This window comes from Eptesicus fuscus, chromosome 5 (genome assembly GCF_027574615.1).
Source record: "Eptesicus fuscus isolate TK198812 chromosome 5, DD_ASM_mEF_20220401, whole genome shotgun sequence".
Lineage (NCBI taxonomy): Eukaryota > Metazoa > Chordata > Mammalia > Chiroptera > Vespertilionidae > Eptesicus > Eptesicus fuscus.
Window position 1 is genome coordinate 65,849,844 of NC_072477.1, and position 21,560 is coordinate 65,871,403.

At 40.9% G+C, this 21,560-nt stretch overlaps 1 protein-coding gene across 1 annotated transcript in view; it reads right to left on the reverse strand.

Moving 5' to 3' along the window:
* The window catches only part of CHP1 (calcineurin like EF-hand protein 1), a 44,010-nt gene that overhangs the window by 21,186 nt on the left and 1,264 nt on the right, over positions 1 to 21,560 (reverse strand). Inside the window, exon 2 of the mRNA XM_008143021.3 lies at positions 6,441 to 6,513. Coding sequence (XP_008141243.1) covers positions 6,441 to 6,513 — 73 coding nt within the window. The remainder of the gene's footprint in view (positions 1 to 6,440; positions 6,514 to 21,560) is intronic.

The window sequence follows — 21,560 nt, forward strand, 5'->3', positions numbered from 1 at the left end:
ACAGACCTCAACTCCTCACATCCATAAGTGACACAGTCAGGAGGCGGACTCAGAGAGCACCAAAGCCCCAGTGAAACAAGTCCTGCACCAGAAGCATGTCTCCAGCGCAGCAGTTATAAACACAGCAGGTCCCTACAGCCAATTGGCCTGGAGGACAATTCCTTCCAGGGTACCAATAGCAACCAAGGCTTAACTACACCAAGACTTTGCACTCAGCTCATAAAGGGGTGCACCAAGACCGTCCACTTCAGGTGATTGGGGAGGCTGAGCTACCGGCCTCTATAGGTCACCTACCACACAAAGCCGCTCCATCAACACAGGGAAGCAGCCAAAATGCAGAGGCACAGAAACATGTCACGAATGAAAGAAATGGAGGAAAGTAAACTATGGGATGATATAGAGTTCAAAACCACATTTATAAGGTTACTCAAGAATCTTCTAAAAACTGTGGAGAAACTTGATGAGGACTTCAAGGACCTCAATGAGAATGTCAAAATAATGGAAAAGGACCAGTCAGAAATTAAGCATACACTGTCTGAAATAAAGAATATACAGAAACTCAACTGTAGATCAACGTACCCCAAGAAACAAACCAAAGATCTGAAATATGAGGAAACAAAAAACACCCAACCAGAGGAAACAAAAAATATGAGGAAACCAAAAACACCCAACCAAAAAGAAAAAAGATCCAAAAATATGAAGATAATGTAAGGAGCCTCTGGGAACACTTTAAGCGTACCAACATCCGAATTTTTGGGGTGCCAGAAGAAGAGAGAAGCAGAATATTGAAAACCTATTAGAAGAAATAATGACAGAAAACTTTCCCCACCTGGTGAAAGAAATAGACTTACAGGTTCAGGAAGCGCATAGAACCTCAAACAAGAGGAATCCAAAGAGGACCACACCAAGACACATCATAATTAAAATGCCAAGGGCAAAAGACAAAGAGAGAATCTTGAAAGCAGCAAGAGAAAAAGTTAGTTACCTACAAGGGAGTACCCATACGACTATCAGCTGATTTCTCAACAGAAACTATGCAGACCAGAAGGGAGTGGCAAGAAATATTCAAAGTGATGAACAGCAAGAACCTACAATCAAGATTACTCTACCCAGCAAAGCTATCATTCAGAATTGAAGGTCAGATAAAGAGCTTCACAGATAAGAAAAAGCTAAAGGAGTTCATCACCACCAAACCAGGATTGCATGAAATGCTGAATGGTATTCTTTAAGAAGAGCAAGAAGAGGAAGGGGGTAAAGATAAAAATTATGAACAACAAAAAGACATCAAATACATACCTACCAATGAGTGAATCTAAAAAGCAAGTGAATAAAAAGTCTGAAGAACAGAATGGACTGGTGAATATAATGGAATCAGGGACATAGAAAGGGAGTGGACTGACAACTCTTAGGGGGAAGGGGGTCTGAAGGGTGTGAGAAGAGATTGGACAAAGGTCTTACACCGATGGATAAAGAGTGGTGGGGGGTGAGGGCATGGGTGGGGTGGGGAATCAGGTGGAGGGGAAGTATGGGGGGGGGGGAAAGAGGAACACCTGTAATAATCTGAACAATAAAGATTTATTTAAAATAAATAAATAAAAAGCAAAATAAACAAGCAGAAGAGAAATAGATTCATAGATACAGAAAACTTTTTGACATACAAATTAAGAAGTACAAATTGTTACAGAATAGTCCTGGGTTATAAACTACATCATAGGGAATATAGTCAATAATATTGTGATAACTATATATGGTGTCAGATGGATACTAGATTTATTGGAATAATCACTTTGTAAGTTATATAAATGTCTAATCACTGGGTTGTACATCTGAAACTAATATAATATTGTATATCAACTATAACTGAAAATTTAAAAATTATCTTAACAAACACACACTGATACCACCTCAATTTAAGTTGAAAAAACAAGTTTTGATAAGGCTAAATAAAATTTTAAACTGTAATAAAAATTAAAATTAAAAAAATGGGCAAAGGACTTGAATAGGTATTTCTCCAAATAAAATACACAAACAGAGCACTGCTATGGAAAGAAACTGAACGATCTACCTGGGCAAAAGTTCAACCACGTATGGGAGATTGGCCACCCAGAAACACAATCCTTTTATTTGGGGAAGTGGGTTGCAAATCTGTCCCCTTACTCCCTGACCACATACCACAGAGCAGGCATCCTCAAACTACGGCCCGCAGGCCACATGCGGGTGTTTTTGCCGTTTTGTTTTTTTACTTCAAAATAAGAAATGTGCAGTGTGCATAAGAACTTGTTCATAGTTTTTTTTAAACTGTAGTCCGGCCCTCCAACTGTCTGAGGGACAGTGAACTGGCCCCCTGTTTAAAAAGTTTGAGGACCCCTGCCGTAGAGTGAGGCCTATCAACTTAAGGGTCCTTCTCAGAGTACAGAAGGGAAAGACCTGTAGAGAAACAAACCCATAACAGTTTTCTACAGTAATCCAGCCAGGCCTTTTCATAAATCTGAATGGATAACCAGGCTCACCAGGTACCTTAGGAAAATTACTAGCACAAAAGAGTAGAATTAAGATGAATAGAAATAATAATTCAGGGAATGAAAGAATTACTAGAATGAAAGATTCTAATAAGTAACCCAATAGACATTTGATAACTTTTGCAATGGTAAAACAGAAATAGACTACTGTGAAAGAGCAGAGGGCAGAGAACAAAAAGATTCTTAGAAATTAAAAACATGATTGTGGACTATAAAAGTTCATAAAAGGACTAAAAAATAGATTCAAGGATATCTTTCAGGAAGCAAAGGAAAAAGTCAAACAACCAGAAAACATGAGAGAAAAGCCAAGTCATCGCAGTTCAATAAAGAGAAATGCCATAAAGATTAATTTAATAAAAAGAAAAAAAAAGGAGAGGAATGGAAATACTCAAAGACACTAGAAGAAAACTTCCCAGAAAAGACGAAAACTTCCCAGGAAAGAACATATTTTTAGATTGTGAAGGTTCTCCTAATACTGAGCAATGAATAACAGAAAATAACCCACAAAAAGGTGCATCACTGTGAAATTTTAAAACATCAACAGGAGATATCTGAAGCTTTGAGAAGAAAAAAAAAAAGACTATCTACCAAAAGAATTAGATTGGCATCATGGTTCTCATCTGTGATACCACTGTGCTTGTGCTTGTCCAAAATGTTGAAATCATCTGTCCTCTGGATAAAGTCAAACAAGAAAATGAATCTCAAAAAGGCTTAGTGTGTAAGCAGATAAATGGCTACCATTCAGGACACTATCTCCTAAAATTTACAGGTAATCGTTAAGCAATATGTAACAACACAGCCAACTAGCAATTCCCAGTAATAACTTCATTGCAGAGTTTAGCTGGTCTATACTGAAGCCCCTATAGTCAACTTAACCTGTAGGCTTTAATATTCAGGAACATTTTTCATCAACGTATTATTTTAGAAAAAGTATTATCTGACAAAGACCCAATATTAAAATTGTTCAATGTAGAGGATATTGAACAAGGGTTCAACTCAGGACCCTTCAGTCCAAAGGCCAACACTCTATCCACTGAGCCAAACCGGCTATGGCAAGAAAATATCTTTATATTCAGATGCTGACTGAGCTCTCATCTTGATCTGTCCTACAAAAGATCATTTCAGGATCTCTTACCAGACTCCAATGCCTTTTCAGAAAGACCAATTTCAATAGCAGTATATGTCACCCAATATAATGGCATCTGAAGAAAGTAAGATTTGTGAGGTTACAGTGTATATTTATATCCTGTGAAATACCAATCTGAGGTGCTCGGGCCGACACTCCAACCATTGAGCGACGCTGTCCAGGGTGATTCAGAACTAATTTGAATCTATATCTTAGTGGTTAAATCTAAATTTATGAGGAAGATGTAATCCCAAGTGAATTATTCAAGTATTAGAGCTGAATGGAAAAAAAGTAGAGATTTCTAGTCCGGATTATTTTTCAAGTGCAAATTTATATAGTCTCTTCAACAAATGGTGCTGGGCCAGGTGGACATCCAACCACAAAAAAATGTTTCACTCTTACCTCACACCATATATACATTATATATATATATATATATATACATACACACACACACACATATACACATATATATATTGTATATATATAAAGTACATTTTTTGTGTATATATATGTACATATATATATATACACATATATATATAATAAGTCAAAATGAATCAGAGTTAAATATAAGAACTGAAACTATAAAACTCTTAGAAGACCACAGAGGGGTAAATCTTTATGACCTTAGATATTGCAATGATTACTTAGATATGACACCAAAAGCACATGCACCAAAAGAAAAATCAGATAAACTGGACTCACCAAAATTTAAAACTTTTGTGCTTCAAAGAACACTATAAAGAGTAAAAAGATAATCTACACAGAGAAAATATTTGCAAATCATATATCTGAAAATGTTCTAATATCTATAAAAAGAACTCCTGCAACTCAACAACAAAAAGATAAACAATTCAATTAAATAGGCAAAGGACATACATAGGAATTTCTCCAAAGAAGATATACAAATGATCAACCAGCACATGAAAAGATGCTCAACATCATTAGCCACTAGGGAAATAAAAATCAAAACCACGGGGGAGAGATCAACCAAAGGACTTATATGCAAGCATACAAGCCTAACCAATGGACACAGACAACAGGGGGGTGAGGACATGAGTGGGGGTGGGGTGGGGGCAAAGGGGGGATAAGGACACATATGTAACACCTTAATCAATAAAGAAATTTAAAAAAAATCAAAACCACAATGATATACCACTCACACAATCGAATGACATAATAAGCATTGGTGAGGATGTAGGGAAGTTTGAACCCACATACATTGCTGGTGGAAATGTAAAATGATACAGCTGCTTGGGAAACAGTTTGGCGGTTCCTCAGTAAATTAGGCATAAAATTACCATAGACGCAAATTCTACTCCTAGGGATATGCCCAAAAGAATTAAAACATATGCCCACATCAAAATGTTCATATTACTACTACTCACAATAGCTAGCCTAAAGGTGTACACAACCCACCTGTCCACCAACTGATGAATGAATAAACAAAATGTGATATATACATACAATAGAATATTAGCCATAAAAAGGAATGAAGTACTGACACATGCTATAATATGGAAGAACTTTAAAAACATCATGTTAATTGAAAGCAGTTACAAAAGGCCACATACTGTATGATTCCATATATTATATAAAATGTCCAGAGACTGCTTAATAGGTAAGGGGTTTCCATCTGTGATGAAAATGTTCTAGAACTAGATAATGGTTATGGTTACACAACATTGTGAACATACTTAATGCCACTGGATTGTACACTTTAGAATGGTAAATTTTATATGTATTTTGCCTAAATTAAGAAAAAGCACCTAGTGTGGTCTTTGCATATGGTAGGTATTCCATAGTCATGGATTTTAATGACTGTGCAGCATGGTTTTGGTCAATCCCAGCTTTTAGTAAAGGCAGATTTTGCCTTGAACATAGCCCTAGGGATTTACTGAATTCTCTAGCTCTTCTGCCTGAGGATATATACAAAGGCTTAGCAACTATATTCCTTCCCCTTTTATGCTATATCCCACATCCATACGAGAAGCCTTCCAAAGAAGTACTAAACTGCTTTCTGCCAGCCACCAGAAAGGCAAGCAGCTTCATTCTATACAGTCAATCAAAACTGAGGAACAACAGTAACAAAAGGTTGTACTGTACTGAGAGTTAGGTTGGGAGGTGGTGGTAAGGAGGTATTTTTTTTCATTTGACTCTGATAAGACAATTACAAATATGAAATGATACACATTACATTACTCTGAGATCATATACTTGCTCTAGACCAGTGGCACTTTTGACATTTAGGGCAGAATACTTATTCGTTGTGGGAGGATGTCTTGTGCACTGTAGGATGTTTAACAGCATTCCTGGCCTCTACTCACTAGACAAGAGCAGCATTTCTCAGTCATGACAATTAAAAATGTCTCCAGACATTTTGCCACCCAAGGGCAAAACAGCTCTCAGTTGAGAATCACTGCCCATTATGGGTTGTATTGGGAAATACAAAATGAACTGACCAACTTGGATTGCTATGGGTCAACCTCATAAAGCTAATATTGTTTGGGAAAGGACTGGGAAAACTCAAGCAGAGAGAGCTGCAATTCTCAAATGTACATACATTCTTAGGACCAGAACAATGGCCACCCAAACTAAGGGGAGTTGGAGCAAAGCAGCAAGCACCTAGTGATAAATGTAATGCTGGTGTTCTGCTTATTTAATTCCCTTTTGGATCAATGATGCTCAAAGACAACTGAAGAAATGGTCCCTGCTCTGCATGCTAGATGCCTATCTCGGGATAAAAGCATTTATTCAGACACTGCCAGAAAATAAAGAAAGGAACTGCCTACCTGAGAGTCCCATTCTCGCCTTTGTCCAGGCTGGTGAACCGGCTGTAGAGGCGGGTGATCTGACTGTGGGAAACTAAAGAACACAAAATTAGTCCCAATTGGAGAAGTTGCCCTCCACTCAAACAGCATTCCTGTGGCCTTAGGAAGCCAGTTGACCCTTTGATCTGAGCCCACCACTGAATGCTTCAAAGTGAACAAAATGGGGAGATGTCTCAACTCTAACTCATCTCTAGAGTGTCAAAGGAGAAAATTTAACAGCTAAAAAAATGAAAGGAATTAGTATGCAAACTAAATCAAGAGCAATCAAAATAGACTCTTGGGAATGAAGTCTATGCTTAATTAAAACTATGTGTTAAATGGCAGGTAGTTACAACAACACAAAACCAATTTTAGTTGAAAAGGAAATTGTGAAATTTTCCTTTCAGTCCTCTAACTCCGTGGTCGGCAAACTGCGGCTCGCAAGCCACATACGGCTCTTTGGCCCCTTGAGTGTGGCTCTTCCACAAAATACCACGGCCTGGGCGAGTCTATTTTGAAGAAGTGGCGTTAGAAGAAGTTTAAGTTTAAAATATTTGGCTCTCAAAAGAAATTTTAATCGTTGTACTGTTGATATTTGGCTCTGTTGACTAATGAGTTTGCCGACCACTGCTCTACCTTATAGGCTATGAAAATGCATACTTTGATTAAAAACACATACTTATTAATCAGTTTGAGGTTTCAGGCTGGCACTGTAGGGTAGGGAACTTGTACTGAATTTAAGGCTGGGCACTCAAACAGATTTTATTTTTTGTTACTCCTCACCTGAGGATATTTTTCCCATTGATTTTTAGAGAGAGTAGAAGGGAGGGAGAGAGAAACATTGATGTGAGAGAGATTCATTGACTGGTTGGTTGCCTCCCTCATTCAGATGGAGGCAGGGATCTAACTTGCCCCAGACCAGGAATGGAACCCAAGGCTCTTCAGTGCACGGGCCGATGCTCTAACTGCTGTCAGCAGTTAGCCATGAGCAGAGCAAGGACAAGGGGCCAGGTACAGAAGGTCACCAGGATGGAAAGCCCCAGGTGCCTAGCAATGGAGTAGGATAGGACCTTGTCCCCAGGGTGACTTTTTCTCCCCTAGCAATTGCTGGCCATGAGGTTTGGACACCCTGACCTTTCCTCCTTAGAGATAACATCTAGGCTTCAGTTGTATTTCAATTCCAGGCCCAGATAAGCAACAAAATTAGCCACAGCTGACCACAGGACCAACTGCATTGATAATGACCCCTGCCCTGGTGCTGGCCAATCAATCAGTGGAGACCACAAACCTGAAAGGACACCCTGCTGTTCCCTTCCCTCTCCATTTCCCTTTTCCTTCCTCCTCCCCAGGGACGTTACCATTAGCTTCCTCACTCCCAAGTTCCAAGGACCCTTTCTTTACCTCTATAACTTGTTTTCTAAGCCCATTTCTTCTACGAATTACTTCTTCTACCTCTATAATTTACCAAATAAGTGTTCTCTTACAGTTTGGGTCTTGGCTCTGTATTCTTTCCTAACCAGAACCCAAGTACCGAGGTTGCTTGTGGCAAGTCAGACACATGGTGCCATTCCTACCACCTAAAACATAACCAATAAGCAACACTGGCCAGGGCAAACAGATTTTATCTTTAAAATCTGGTTCACCCCTGCACCAAGCATTAGTGGCTTTACCATTTCCTTCAGTAAAAGAACACCAGAGCCTCGGATCAGCCTCTTTTCTGTGATTGCATGATCTCCACTGAGTTCTCAGTATAGGTGTTAGGGGCAGAAATAGCATAATGGGAACTAGCTATGGTTATAAGGAACATTAATCATGCTCTGTTAACTTTGACCTGGCCTAGTTGCTCAAACAATAGAGTCCCTCCCCAGCCCAAATAGCCTACTTCCCCATGCCTGTAATAATACCCATTTTGCATACCCATTATTTTTTAAAATATATTTTTACTGATTTCAGAGAAGGGAAAGGGAGAGAAACATCAATGATGAGAATTATTGATAGCTGCCTCCTGCATGCCCCACACTGGGGATTGAGCCCACAACCCAGGCATGTGCCATGACCAGGAATCGAACTATGACCTCCTGGTTCATAGGTTGATACTCAACCACTGAGCTATGCTGGCCAGGTTGCATACCCATTCTTATTCCTTTTGCCTACTTCCCTATGTAATCTTTGCCCTACCCAATATAAGCAGCTGGCTTGAGGGTGGGAGGTGGGGTCGAGCAGATTTTCGTGGATGACCTACTTGCTGCTCTCCCATACTGCTGACACTATTGGAATAAACGCTCATATATGATATAACCCTGTCTCTGCCTAATTGACTCAAGTGTGACAGGCAGCCCGGACGCATTGGTTGTCCAGTTTCAAAGGAATGGGCTCCAAGGAAACAAATTAGGCAATTTGTAAAACTGGCATGTTCTCATCAGCTGACATTTACAAAGAACCTATTTTGCTCATCATTTGGGAATAACCCAGGCATAAACTGACAAGTAAAATGAGGTAATAAAAAATGATAAAAGGAATTTCTGGGAAATAGTCTCCTGGCAGACTGGAGGTAGAAGGGAAAAAAGTTATCAAAAGAAAAAGACGGCAGCCAAAGAAGGTGTGGCAAGTGTGGACTTTGTCCCAGGCTATTTTCCAGGGTTTAAAGGAGAGGCTGAAAGAGTTCTGATAGTTGTCCTCCTCACCTCTGCTCTAGAAACAAAAATTTACTTGCAGTTTTAGAAACAATAGGACAAAAGTAAACAGGGGCACAGCAGGAGAAGCAGGAAGTGAGTGGTGCAGAGCTAGGCTGGGAGGACACACTAGGTGCAGCTGTGAATGCTTCAGCATCAGGTTTCATCCCCAAACTGGGCTCTGTTCTGTTCTCTAAGGAGAGCAGAGGAGGCGGAATTACCTACCCCAGCCAGGGCAAAGCCAGTGGGATTTCAGGCACTGAGGAAGCACTGTGGACCTTTCTGCCAACCAGGCAGATGTGAACAGCTTGGTGTCAACAGTACACTCTTGGGAGGAGCAGGCTGACAGAATGATTCCGTTCATGGCACCAAAGCTTACCAGTGAGGGGTGCATGAACAGGAGGGCTGTGGAGTGAACTATGGTAGGCAGTTAGACAGACATGAGCAGAGCGAGGACAATGGGCTAGGTACAAAAGGTCATCCGAGTGGAAGGCTGTCGGTGCCTAGCAAAGGACAAAATGTAGGGTGGGACCTTGCCACCAGGGTGACCTTTCCTCCCCTAGCATATCGCTGGTCATGCAGTTTGGACCCCCTGACCTTTCCTCCCTAGAGATAACATCTAGGCTTCAGTTGTATTTCAGCTCTAGGGCCAAAGAACAACCAAACCAACCACAGCTGACCACAGGACCAACTGCATTGAATAATGACTCCATGCCCTGGTGCCAGCCAATCAATCAGTGGAGACTACAAACCTGAAAGGACACACCTGAAAAACTGCTGAATACTCTTTTGAGATCTTCTCCTGGGACCTCCCCTAACATTTCCACCCTTAAAACCCTTAGGATCGAGGACACAGAGGACCTAGCGCACTTTCCCTCCTGGGGCCATGCACAGTCTTTTCCCTTCCCCGTCTCTGTCTCTATCTCCCAGGTGCATTACCATTAGCTTCCTCACTCCCAAGTTCCAAGGGCCCTTCCTTTACCTTTATAACCTGTTTCCTAAGCCCATTTCTTCTAGGAATTACTTCTTCTACCGCTGTCATTTACCCAATAAATGTTCTCTTACAGTTTGGATCTTGGCTCTCAATTCTTTCCTAGCCAGAACCCAAGTACTGAAGTTGCTGAACCCAGGTCCAGTCTGACCCCCATGGGTCTAACAGCCAGTGCTGTTCCAGCCGCCTACAACAGAATTAACGGAGTCCATGAGAGTGCTTGGCAAAGTGTCTGGCACATGGTAAGCACTCCAAGTCTTATCATCATCCTTACATTATGAGCCTGAAGGTACAGTTTTACTGATGCACTAGTTAATCTCCACCTTTCTCCTGACTCTGCCAGCCACAGCCATATTCTTCAGGAGGCTGAGGAGTTTACCCTAGCATTGGCTTCGGGCCTCAAAGACTGCTCTAAAACTCAAGTTCCTTTTAGTTTAACAAAATTAGTTAATGAATGACTAACTTTCCCAAAAGATTTTTTAAGCCAAAATTGTTCACAATCTCAACAACACTGTTTTAATTTCTTCATATATCATCTAATATCAGTTTCTTGTATACTTTACCTAGTTCTGATAGCTTACTTTTCATTTATTTATTTATTTTAAAATATATTTTATTGATTTTTTACAGAGAGGGAGAGGGAATAGAGAGCTAGAAACATCGATGAGAGAGAAACATCCATCAGCTGCCACTTGCACACCCCCTACTGGGGATGTGCCCGCAACCAAGGTACATGCCCTTAATCGGAATCGAACCTGGGACCTTTCAGTCTGCAGGCTGACGCTCTATCCACTGAGCTAAACCGGTTTCGGCTACTTTTCATTTATTAATTCATAATTTTCCTATACTGCTTTGGAGTCCTTTTTAATAATTGCATAATATTTAGTCCACTGGATCAGTTTTTTAGTAGAGTATTATATATTTCAGGTTACTTTTCTTTAACAAGGAAAACATTCAAATTGAAATGTCTCCGTAACTACTCAGTTCCCCGTCTTCCTTGCCAGAGGCAAACACTATTACCAGTTACTTGTGAATCCTTCTACAAATTCCACATGTGTATATACAAGCAATTACTGTATAATGATTTATACAATTTTTAAATGGGAAGCAATGTTATCATCTAGTCCAACCCCTTCAACTAATAAATAAACCATCAGATATCCTTCTAATACAGATCACTATCTGAAAGAACTGGGCACTTGCCCTGGCCGGTGTGACTCAGCGGTTAGAGCATAGGCCTGTGCACCAAAGGGTCAACAAATAGATGTTTCTCTCACATCTTCTCACATCTATGTCTCTCCCTCCCTCTCTCCCTCCCTCCCTCCCATTCTATCTAAAATCAATGAAAAATATTCTTGGGTGAGAACTGACAACAACAAAAAAGAACTGGCACTGAAACCTCTTAGTATGATTTTTAAAATGCCCTTAAGTAAGTACCACTATGGCACTTACACCCATATTTCAGACTAAAAGATCAGTTTATGGCTGCTAGAGTTCATAATTTACCAATGTGTTAAAAATAAACATGTAAATAAGTAGCCAGAACCCCACAAAACTGCTCTCTTCCAGGACAAACTGGGCTATATGGAAATCAGTGGAGAAACGTACAACCAAATGTTATTTAATACATCTCAGTGTTATAAAGATATTGTTACAAAGGGCTTTTATAAGGAGGAGGAGGAGGAAGAGGAGAACATCAGGATGAGAGGAGGAGAAGCACGGGTGAGAAGAAGGAGAGGAAAAAGGAGGAGGAGGAGGAGAAATGAGAAAAAAAACAGAGGGGAGGGAAGAAAAAAGGAGGGAGGACTTTAAAGCTTTAATTTAGGTGTGAAATCCACCATGACCAAGAATATAAAGCAATCTTCAAGACATAGTGCTCAGAGCAACTTCAAGAAGCAGAAAGGTCTTGGAACTACCACAAATGAAGGCAGGACAAGTTTTCAGTAAACTATTCTCACCACGAGGCACTAAACCAGCAGGCAGGACAGGTACCCCAAACTTGCACAAGTCTGGTAACTCAAAGGAAGTCTCAGAAGTTGCCAATTACTCTAAAAAAAAACTGTGCACATGGACGTCTTTAATGAAGCTATATTTTTCTCCAAAGATGGGCAAATAATTACTTTATATTATTGAAAGATTACTTAGAAGACCTTGCTAATATTCCAGACCTTTCTATCACCACTGCCAAAAAAAGAATATCTGCAGGAAGTTTTAATTCATTACTTTATTTTGAAGAAAAAGCTATCATATACTTCGGGAAGCTTATGGTGAACATGCTCCAACTCAAGATACTTGTGAACGCTGGTTTAAATGCTTTAAAAGTGATGATTTCGATGTGAAAGACAAAGAACATCCAGGTCAACCAAAAAAGTTGGAAGACCAACGATTACAAGCATTATTGGACGAAGATGCGTGTCAAACTCAAAAACAACTTGCAGAAAGATTAAACGTTGCTCAGCAAACAATTTCCAATTGTTTACAAGCAATGGGAAAGATTTTATAGGAAGGAAAATGGGTGGCACATCAACTGAACGAAAGACAAATGGAAAACCGAAAAGTCATCAGTAAAATGTTGCTTTAATGGCACAAAAGAAAGTCTTTTTTGCATCCAATTGTGACTGGCAATGAAAAGTGGATTTATTTTGAGAATTCCAAATGCACAAAAACATGGGTTGATCCAGGTCAACCATCAACATCGACTGCAAAGCCAAATAGCTTCGGAAAGAAGACAATGCTCTGTGTTTGGTGGGATCAGGAAGGTGTGGTGTATTATGAGCTTCTAAAACCAGGTGAAACCGTTAATACTGATTGCTACCAACAACAAATAATCAATTTGAACCATGCTTTGATCGTGAAACGACCAGAATTTGTAAGAAGACACGGCAAAGTAATTTTGCTTCATGATAATGCACCATCACACACTTCAAAACCAGTTAAAGACATGTTAAAAGATCTCACCTGGGAAGTATTAACCCACCCACTGTATTCACCAGACCTTGCTCCTTCAGATTACCACTTGTTCCGATCAATGGAACACACACTTTCTGAGCAGCACTTCAAAACGTACAAAGAAGTGGAAAATTGGGTCTCTGAATGGTTTGCCTCAAAACAAGAAAAGTTCTATTGGGATGGTATCCACAAATTACCTGAAAGATGGGGGAAATGTGTAGCTAGCGATGGACATTACTTTGAATAAAGCACTTTTGATGTTTCTCTTGAAATTACCATGTTTTCTTTGATTACAAAATCCGCCATTATTAACCAGTACACCTAGTAATCCCAAACCAGCTACAGATGCTAAGTTATACCATCTACATTTCCATTTCTATTAAAGTCAGAAGACAGAAGAGTCTCCGTTGTGACAGAACCTTCAGGGACTATGGCATGACAGGTGAGGGCCACGAAAGGGTCTTGCATTAGAAAGTAGTAGCATCTGCAGCCTGAAGTTGAACTTCCACTTATATTCTAGCCTAAGAAGTCATTCTCAAACAATTGCCTTTCCCAGGCTTGTGTTCTTTGTTGCAACTATCCAGAAACCCATACTAGTTCTATCACTACACCCATCAAACATACACAAACCTCAGCTTACTTCCTAAACCTGTTCAACACTTTCCCCATACCAATGACACAACAGAAGCTAGGGACTAAAAAAAAAAATGAGCCCTAACTGGTTTGGCTCAGTGGATAGAGCATCGGCCCTGCAGACTGGTGTCAAGGGCTGGACCTTGGTTGCAGTGTGGAGGCAACCAATCGATGTGTCTCTCTCACATTGATGTTTCTGTCTCTCTCCCTCCACTCTCTCTAGAAATCAATGAAAAAATATCCTTGGGTGAGGATGAACAGACATACACAAAAAGAAAGAATCGAACTCTTCATTAGCACTCAGTTGGCATAAATTAATTTTCACAGATTAAATGGCTATTTTTTTCTTGTGGATGTATGTATTCTGATATTCAGACTTTGTATTAATATCCTCTACTTCTGGAGAAACCAAGATGGTGGCATACGTAAACACCTAAACTGCTGCCTCGCACAACAATTTCAAAACTACAACTAAAAGACAAACCCGACATCATCCAGAACCACATGAAAGCTGGCTGAGTGAAAATTCTACAACTAGAGGAAAGAGAAAAGCTCACGGAGAATCAGAAGAGCTGCAAAAGGCTGAGGTACGGAGACACGCGTGCAGAGAGGAAGGGCGGCTGAGTGCCTGGCTGGCTTTCTCTGGCTGGAGGGAGAAAGAAGCTCCCGAATGTACTGAACCCCAGTTCCGACTACACCGAACCCCAATTCCGGGCGAGACCCTGGGGACCCAGGCTCATATGGGGGGCGTCTGGACTGACAGGAAGAGAGAGAGCACACGGAAACTCGGGAGAGCTGTGGAAGGCAGGGGTCTGGAGGCGCGCGCGAGTGCATGCAGAGAGGACTGACTGCTGAGTGTGCTGCTGGCTTTCTCTAGCAGGAGAGAGACGGAAGCTCCCGACTGCGCTGAACCCCAGTTCTGGGCGAGAATCTGGGAATTCAAATTCATTGGGTGAGAAACTGGACTGTCTGGCAGTGGGCGAAACTCGAGGGCGGATTTCTCTCAGAGGTGCTTGCAGCAATTACCGAGGGACACTGAGACCCAGGGGCCTCATAGGGCAGGGTTGACAAGAAGCCAAGACTGTCTGCTCAGCCCTGAGACTCCGCCCCGAGACTCCGCCCCATCCAAGCTGACCACAGAGGCTTTTGCAATTTTGCAAGTCTAGTCGAATAAGGCTGTCTCCAGCACAGAAGTTCTCCCACCGTAGACACAGCTGATCCTCATAGCCAATTGGCCTCGAGGTCAATTCCTTCCAGTGATACCAACAACAATCAAGACTTAACTACAACAAGGCTGTATATACAGTCCACAAAGGGGTGCACCAAGAGTGTCCACCTCAGGTAACTAGGGAGGCTGAGCCACTGGGCCATATAGGACACCTAGCACACAAAGTTACTCTACCAACTCAGGGAAGCAGCGAAAATGCGGAGACAAAGAAACAGATCACAAACTAAAGAAATGGAGGAAAGCAAACAACTGGATATAGAGTTCAAAACCACAGTTATAAGGTTTTTCAAAAATTTCCTAGAAAATGCCGACAAATTTAGCGAGACCCTTGAGGATATGAAAAAGGACCAACTAGAAATTAAACATACACTGACTGAAATAAAAAAAATTATACAGAGACCTAAGAGCAGACTAGAGGATTGCAAGAATCAAGTCAAAGATCTGAAATACAAAGAAGCAAAAAACACTCAACCGGGAAAGCAAAAAGAAAAAAGAATCCAAAAATTTGAAGATAGTGTAAGGAGCCTCTGGGACAACTTCAAGCGTACCAACATCCGAATTATGGGGGTGCCAGAAGAAGAGAGAGAGCAAGATACTAAAAACCTATTTGAAGAAATAATGATTGAAAACTTCCCCCACCTAGTGAAAGAAATAGACTTACAAGTCCAGGAAGTGCACAGAACCCCAAACAAAAGGAATCCAAAGAGGACCACACCAAGACACATCATAATTAAAATGCCAAGAGCAAAAGACAAAGAGAGAATATTAAAAGCAGCAAGAGAAAAACAGTTAATTACCTACAAGGGAGCACCCATACGACTGTCAGCTGATTTCTCAACAGAAACTATGCAGGCCAGACGGGAATGGCAAGAAATATTCAAAGTGATGAATAGCAAGAACCTACAACCAAGATTACTCTACCCAGCAAAGCTATCATTCAGAATTGAAGGGCAGATAAAGAGCTTCACAGATAAGAAAAAGCTAAAGGAGTTCATCACCACCAAACCAGTATTATATGAAAGGCTGAAAGGTATTCTTTTAGAAGAGGAAGAAGAAGAAAAAGGTAAAGATAAAAATTATGAACAACAAATACATAGCTATCAACAAGTGAATCTAAAAAATCAAATGAATTAAAAATGTGATGAACAGAATAAACTGGTGAATATAATAGAATCAGGGGCATAGAAAGGGAGTGGACTGACAATTCTCAGGGGGGAAGGGGTGTGGGGGGTGCGGGAAGAGACTGGACAAAAATCGTACACCTATGGATGAGGACAGTGGGGGGGAGGTAAGGGCAGAGGGTTGGGTGGGAACCAGGTGGAGGGGAGCTATGGGGGAAAAAAGGAGGAACAACTGTAATAATCTGAACAATAAAGATTTATATAAAAAAAATATCCTCTACTTATTTACACAATTTGTCTAAAGTGATTTGGGAATTCAAATTTTTCCTTACTTGAATCTAATTGTTTTCCCTTTTTATTTTGTTTCAATTACAGTTGACATCAAATATCATGCTATATTAATTTCAGGCATATAGCATAGTGATTAAACAATCATATACTTTACAAAATATTCCCCTTGATATTTCAATTACCCAACTGGCACCCTACATAGTTATTACAATATTATTTACTATGTTCCCCATGCTGTACTTTATATCCCCGTGACTATTTTGTAACTACCAATTTGTATTTCTTAATCCTTTCGCCTTTTTCATCCAGCCCCATAACCCCCTCCCTCTCTGGCAACCATTAGTCTGTTCTCTGTATCTATGACTCTGTTTCTATTTGTTTTTTTTTTTTCATTTATTTTGCCCTTTAGACTCCACATATAAGTGAAATCATATGGTATTTGTATTTCTGTCTGACTTATTTCACTTAGCAGCATAATACCCTCTAGGTCCATCCATGCTGTAGAGCAAATGGTAAGAGTTCATTCTTTTTTTTATGGCTGAGTAATATTCCATCATATCTATACTAATAAAAGCCTAGGTGGCCCTCGCGCACGACGACGTCGTCACAAGATGGCCACACTCACAGCAGAGGCGGGGCAAAGCAGCTGCTCCGCACAGTGAGGCCTGGGGGTCCTGCAGCCCAGAGGAGGCTGGTCCCAGCATCTCCGCCACCTCCTGCAGAGGAGGCGAGTCCCGGAGGAGAAGGTGGCTCGCGGCAGGGGAGGGCAGTTGTGGGTGACCGGGCCGGCAGGGGAGCAGTTAGGCGTCAATCAGGCCAGCAGGGAGCGGTTAGGGGGCAATCAGGCTGGCAGGCACAAGTGGTTAGGGACAATCAGGCAGACAGGCAGGCAGGCGAGCGTTTAGGAGAGCCAGCAGTCCTGGATTGTGAGAGGGATGTCCGACTGCCAGTTTAGGCTCAATCCTGCGGGATCAGCCCTAAACCGGCAGTTGGACATCCCCCAAGGGGTCCCAGATTGGACAGGGTGCAGGCCAGGCTGAGGGACGAAATTCATGCAAGGGGCTCGGCCCTCGCAGCCCCAACTTTGTCCAGAAGGTCGTTCAGCTGTCTGGTCTAATTAGCATATTACGCTTTTATTTTATACACAGACACACACACACACCACCACCACCACCACTTTTATTGTTGTTAATCCTCACCCGAGGATATTTTTTCCATTGATATTTTTGAGAGAGTGGGAGTGAGGGAGGGGGAAAGAGAGAGAAACACTGATGTGACAAAGACACATTGATTGATTGCCTCTGCAGGTACTCTGACCAAGGCCAGGGATCAAACGTGCAACCCATGTACATGCCTTGACAGGGAATTGAACCAGAGACCCTTTGGTGCACAGGCCAACACTCTAATCACTGAGCAACATAAGCCAGGGCTGTACCACAACTTTTTTTATCCACTGCTCAATTGATGGACACAGTTTGCATATTTTGGCTATCCTATATAATAAAGATGGAATATGCAAATTGACTGTAACTCCGCAACAAAGATGGTGGCACCCACAGCCAATAAGGAAGGAATATGCAAATTGACATGACAAGGCGAGAGGCGGAAGGCGGCTCCGGCCCGAGTGAAGGTGATGCCGGCAGCCAGAGGAAGGAAGGCCTATTCTTGCACGAATCTTCGTGAATCGGGCCTCTAGTTGTGAATAATGCTGCAATGAACATAGTAGTTCATATATAATATAAATGGCTATTAAAAAAGAAGTTTTAAATAACTCACAGCTAGATTATTGCTATGGTTAGGTGAACGAAGGGTGGAGATTACAGAAACTCCCAAGACACTTGTGGCCTTTCCCCTAATGACAACTTTTATTCAAATGAGCTTAAATTTATGGAATGCTAACGTGTGAAAAAAGGTAAAAGAAAAAAGATAATAGAAAATTTTTATGCCAACACAAAGTGTTTTGTTTTTTGTTTTAAATATATTTTTGTTGATTTCAGACAGGGAGGGAGAGGAAGAGAGAGATGGAAACACCAATGATGAGAGAGAATCACTGATCAGCTACCTCCAGCATGGCCCACACTGGGGATCGAGCCCCCAACCCAGGCATATGCCCTGACTGGAAATCGAACTGTGACCTCTTGGTTCATATGTCGACACTCAACCACTGAGCCACACCAGCCAGGCTTATCACTGCTTTTTAAACTGTTAAAAACACTGGGATTTCTACTCCTTTAAAAGTTACATTTCCTTAGAATTGGGAAAACATTTGTACTTGATTCCTAATCCAATGCCCCCCTGAAATTAGGAAATGTATAAAATGCTGTAATTTCCCCAATTATATAGTCCTAGACATGGTTTGTATAACTAGCACATGCAAACGGTATCTTCCCTATAAGATGATTATTATCTACTAGAGGCCTGGGGCACGGATTCGTGCACCAGTGGGGTCCCTAGGTGTGGCCTGTGGACATCTACCAAGGGGTCCTGGATTGCAAAGGCCAGGAAGGGACCGTGGGAGGGCTCCAGGGCGTTTCCGGCCCATCTAGCCTAGTCCCAATCGGAGGGACCCCAGCAGCTACTGATCAGAGCGACTGCCACCTGGTTGTCAGTGCATGTCATAGCGACTGGTCGAACAAACAGTTGGACACTTACCATATTAGGCTTTTATTATATACGATGGTTCAAAATAATACATGCTAAAACCTGGTACTTATTATAGACGAAGCACTATTCTAAGTAGTTTAATCCTCACAATACTCCTATAAAGTAGGTGCTATTATTATTATTATTCTTTTTTATTTTATTGATTTTTTACAGAGAGGGATAGAGAGCCAGAAACATCGATGAGAGAAAAACATCGATCAGCTACCTCCTGCACACTCCCCACTGGGTATATGCCCGCAACCAAGGTACATGCCCTTGACCGGAATCGAACCTGGGACCCTTGAGTCCACAGGCCGACGCTCTATCCACTGAGCCAAACCGGTTAGGGCAATAGGTGCTATTATTATTCCCATTTACAGATGATGAAACTAAGACTTACAGGTAATTCTTCCCTAGAATTATTTCCCTAGAATCACTCAGATTAAATTTCAAACACTGGCTAAACTAGTGATACATGAATTCTAATCAATTTACACTTAGGAAAAATTGTTTAAATTTTTCAATGATTGCAACGCAAAGCTTTCATATGAAAAATAAAGTCAATTTTGCCCTGGCTGGTGTGACTCAGGGGTTGAATGTCTTCCCGTGCACCAAAGTGTCGCCAGTTTGATTCCTGGTCAGGGCACATGCCCAGGTTTCAGGTTTGGTCCCCTTTCATGGTGAGTACAGGAGGCAATTGATAGACGTTTCTCTCTCTTTCTCAAAAAAAAAAAAAAAAAAAAAAAAAAATCAATAAAAATATATATTCAAAATATATATAAAGTCAGTTTTTCTCAATTATAATACATTTTCTTATAGGCAAAGAGAACAATAAAACACTTACACTTAAAGTGTTTCTGATAGTTCCCCAAACTAAGAAGCAGGTGAAAAAAAGATAAATTCAACCTCTTTACCCCGCCCTCAGATACCAGTTTTTATTCTTCTAAACTTTTATATCATGCTAAAATTATTGCTTTAAAAGTCAACTCTGCAATAATATTGTAATAATTATGCATGGTGTCACTAGACTTATTGGGGTAATTGTACCATAACTTAATAACTGTCTAGTCTGTTATATACCTGAAACTAATATTGTATGTCAACTATAATTGGAAAATTAAAAAAATATTTTAAAAAATAAAATAAAAATCAACTCTGCTGAGGGGCACTAACTGAATAAACTGACGGCTTAACTCCCATGGAGGAGGAATAACTGTAGAGCAAGCTGGGGAATAATGCTCCTGGAATTATCAAAAATGCCTTGTTAATTTACCCAAATGTAATCTATTCATGCATGTATAAAGGCCCAATTCCTGTCCTCTACAAGGCCAGCCCACAAGGCTCGCTGAGTCCTGCAGGTGGGTGTTACACAATTTCAGTTACCTTATGTCCTGATGATAATCCTAACTCTTGTGGATTTATCTCTACCACCAAGTTGTGGGCATCTTTTGTCACCATCTGCTTTGAGTACCTAGCACAGTACTGAATATAGACATTGAAAAAATTCAGTAAGTACTTGTTTCATTAGGCTTTCATACATTTGTACTGGTTGTGGTTAAGACTCTCCTTTAAGCTTGCTTCATTTTTTGTCAACTAGGAAAACAGCTTTTCCAGGAGTACTTAGTTCTGTGTGTTCACAAGTTACACAGTAAAATAACCCAGAGTCCTATAGCATCCAGGCCCCTATCATTGGTCAAATGCAAATAAACCAGAATGGGATTACTGCTCCCTTTATCTTGAGGCAAAACTAGCTTTTTCCAATCCTCAATATGCTTTACACTTCCTCACTAATGTGACTTTTTATTTTAAGCACAAATGCTTTAACCCTGGTGTCACCTTAGTCCTAACATAGGGGTCATGGCCCAAAATGTAATAAAATGCTTGCTAAATACAAACTGCTTATATTTCTACTCTTGAAGTTAAGAGTGTCATAAACAGACTATAAGGTAAAGTGGCCAAACACATACTGCACATTATAAATAACTACTTTCCATCATTCATCCAAAATCATGAAAAGGACAGCACTCATCATCATTAGCCTTTATGGAGAAGCATAATGGCCAATATACACTGAGTGGCCAGATTATGATGATATCTGAACACATAATAATCTGGCCACTCAATGTGTATGTATATATATGTATGTGTATGTGTGTGTGTGTGTGTGTGTGTGTGTGTGTGTGTGTGTAGATATATTAGAGGCCCGGTGCATGAATTCGTGATGGGTGGGATCCAGCCAGCCTGGCCAGGGGGAGGGAACATGGGCGGTTGGCCGGCCTGCCTGCTGGTCGAAGGGACAATTTGCATATCAGCCTTTTATTATATAGGATAGACAATGAGTGGCCAGATTACTATGCATTCAGAGATCATAATAATCTGGCCACTCAGTGTATTAGGGGACAATGAAAGCAGTAAACCACTCAGACAAGGGCTGGGACCATGTAACATTCCTTCCAAATTGAAGGTTCTAGAAAGTTGAATTTGTCAGAAAGCACTGGACAGCATTTAATTTACCTCAGGTCACCACTGCCTGAGAAATTCTGTAGTTTCCCCCAGCATGCTCCAATATTACCT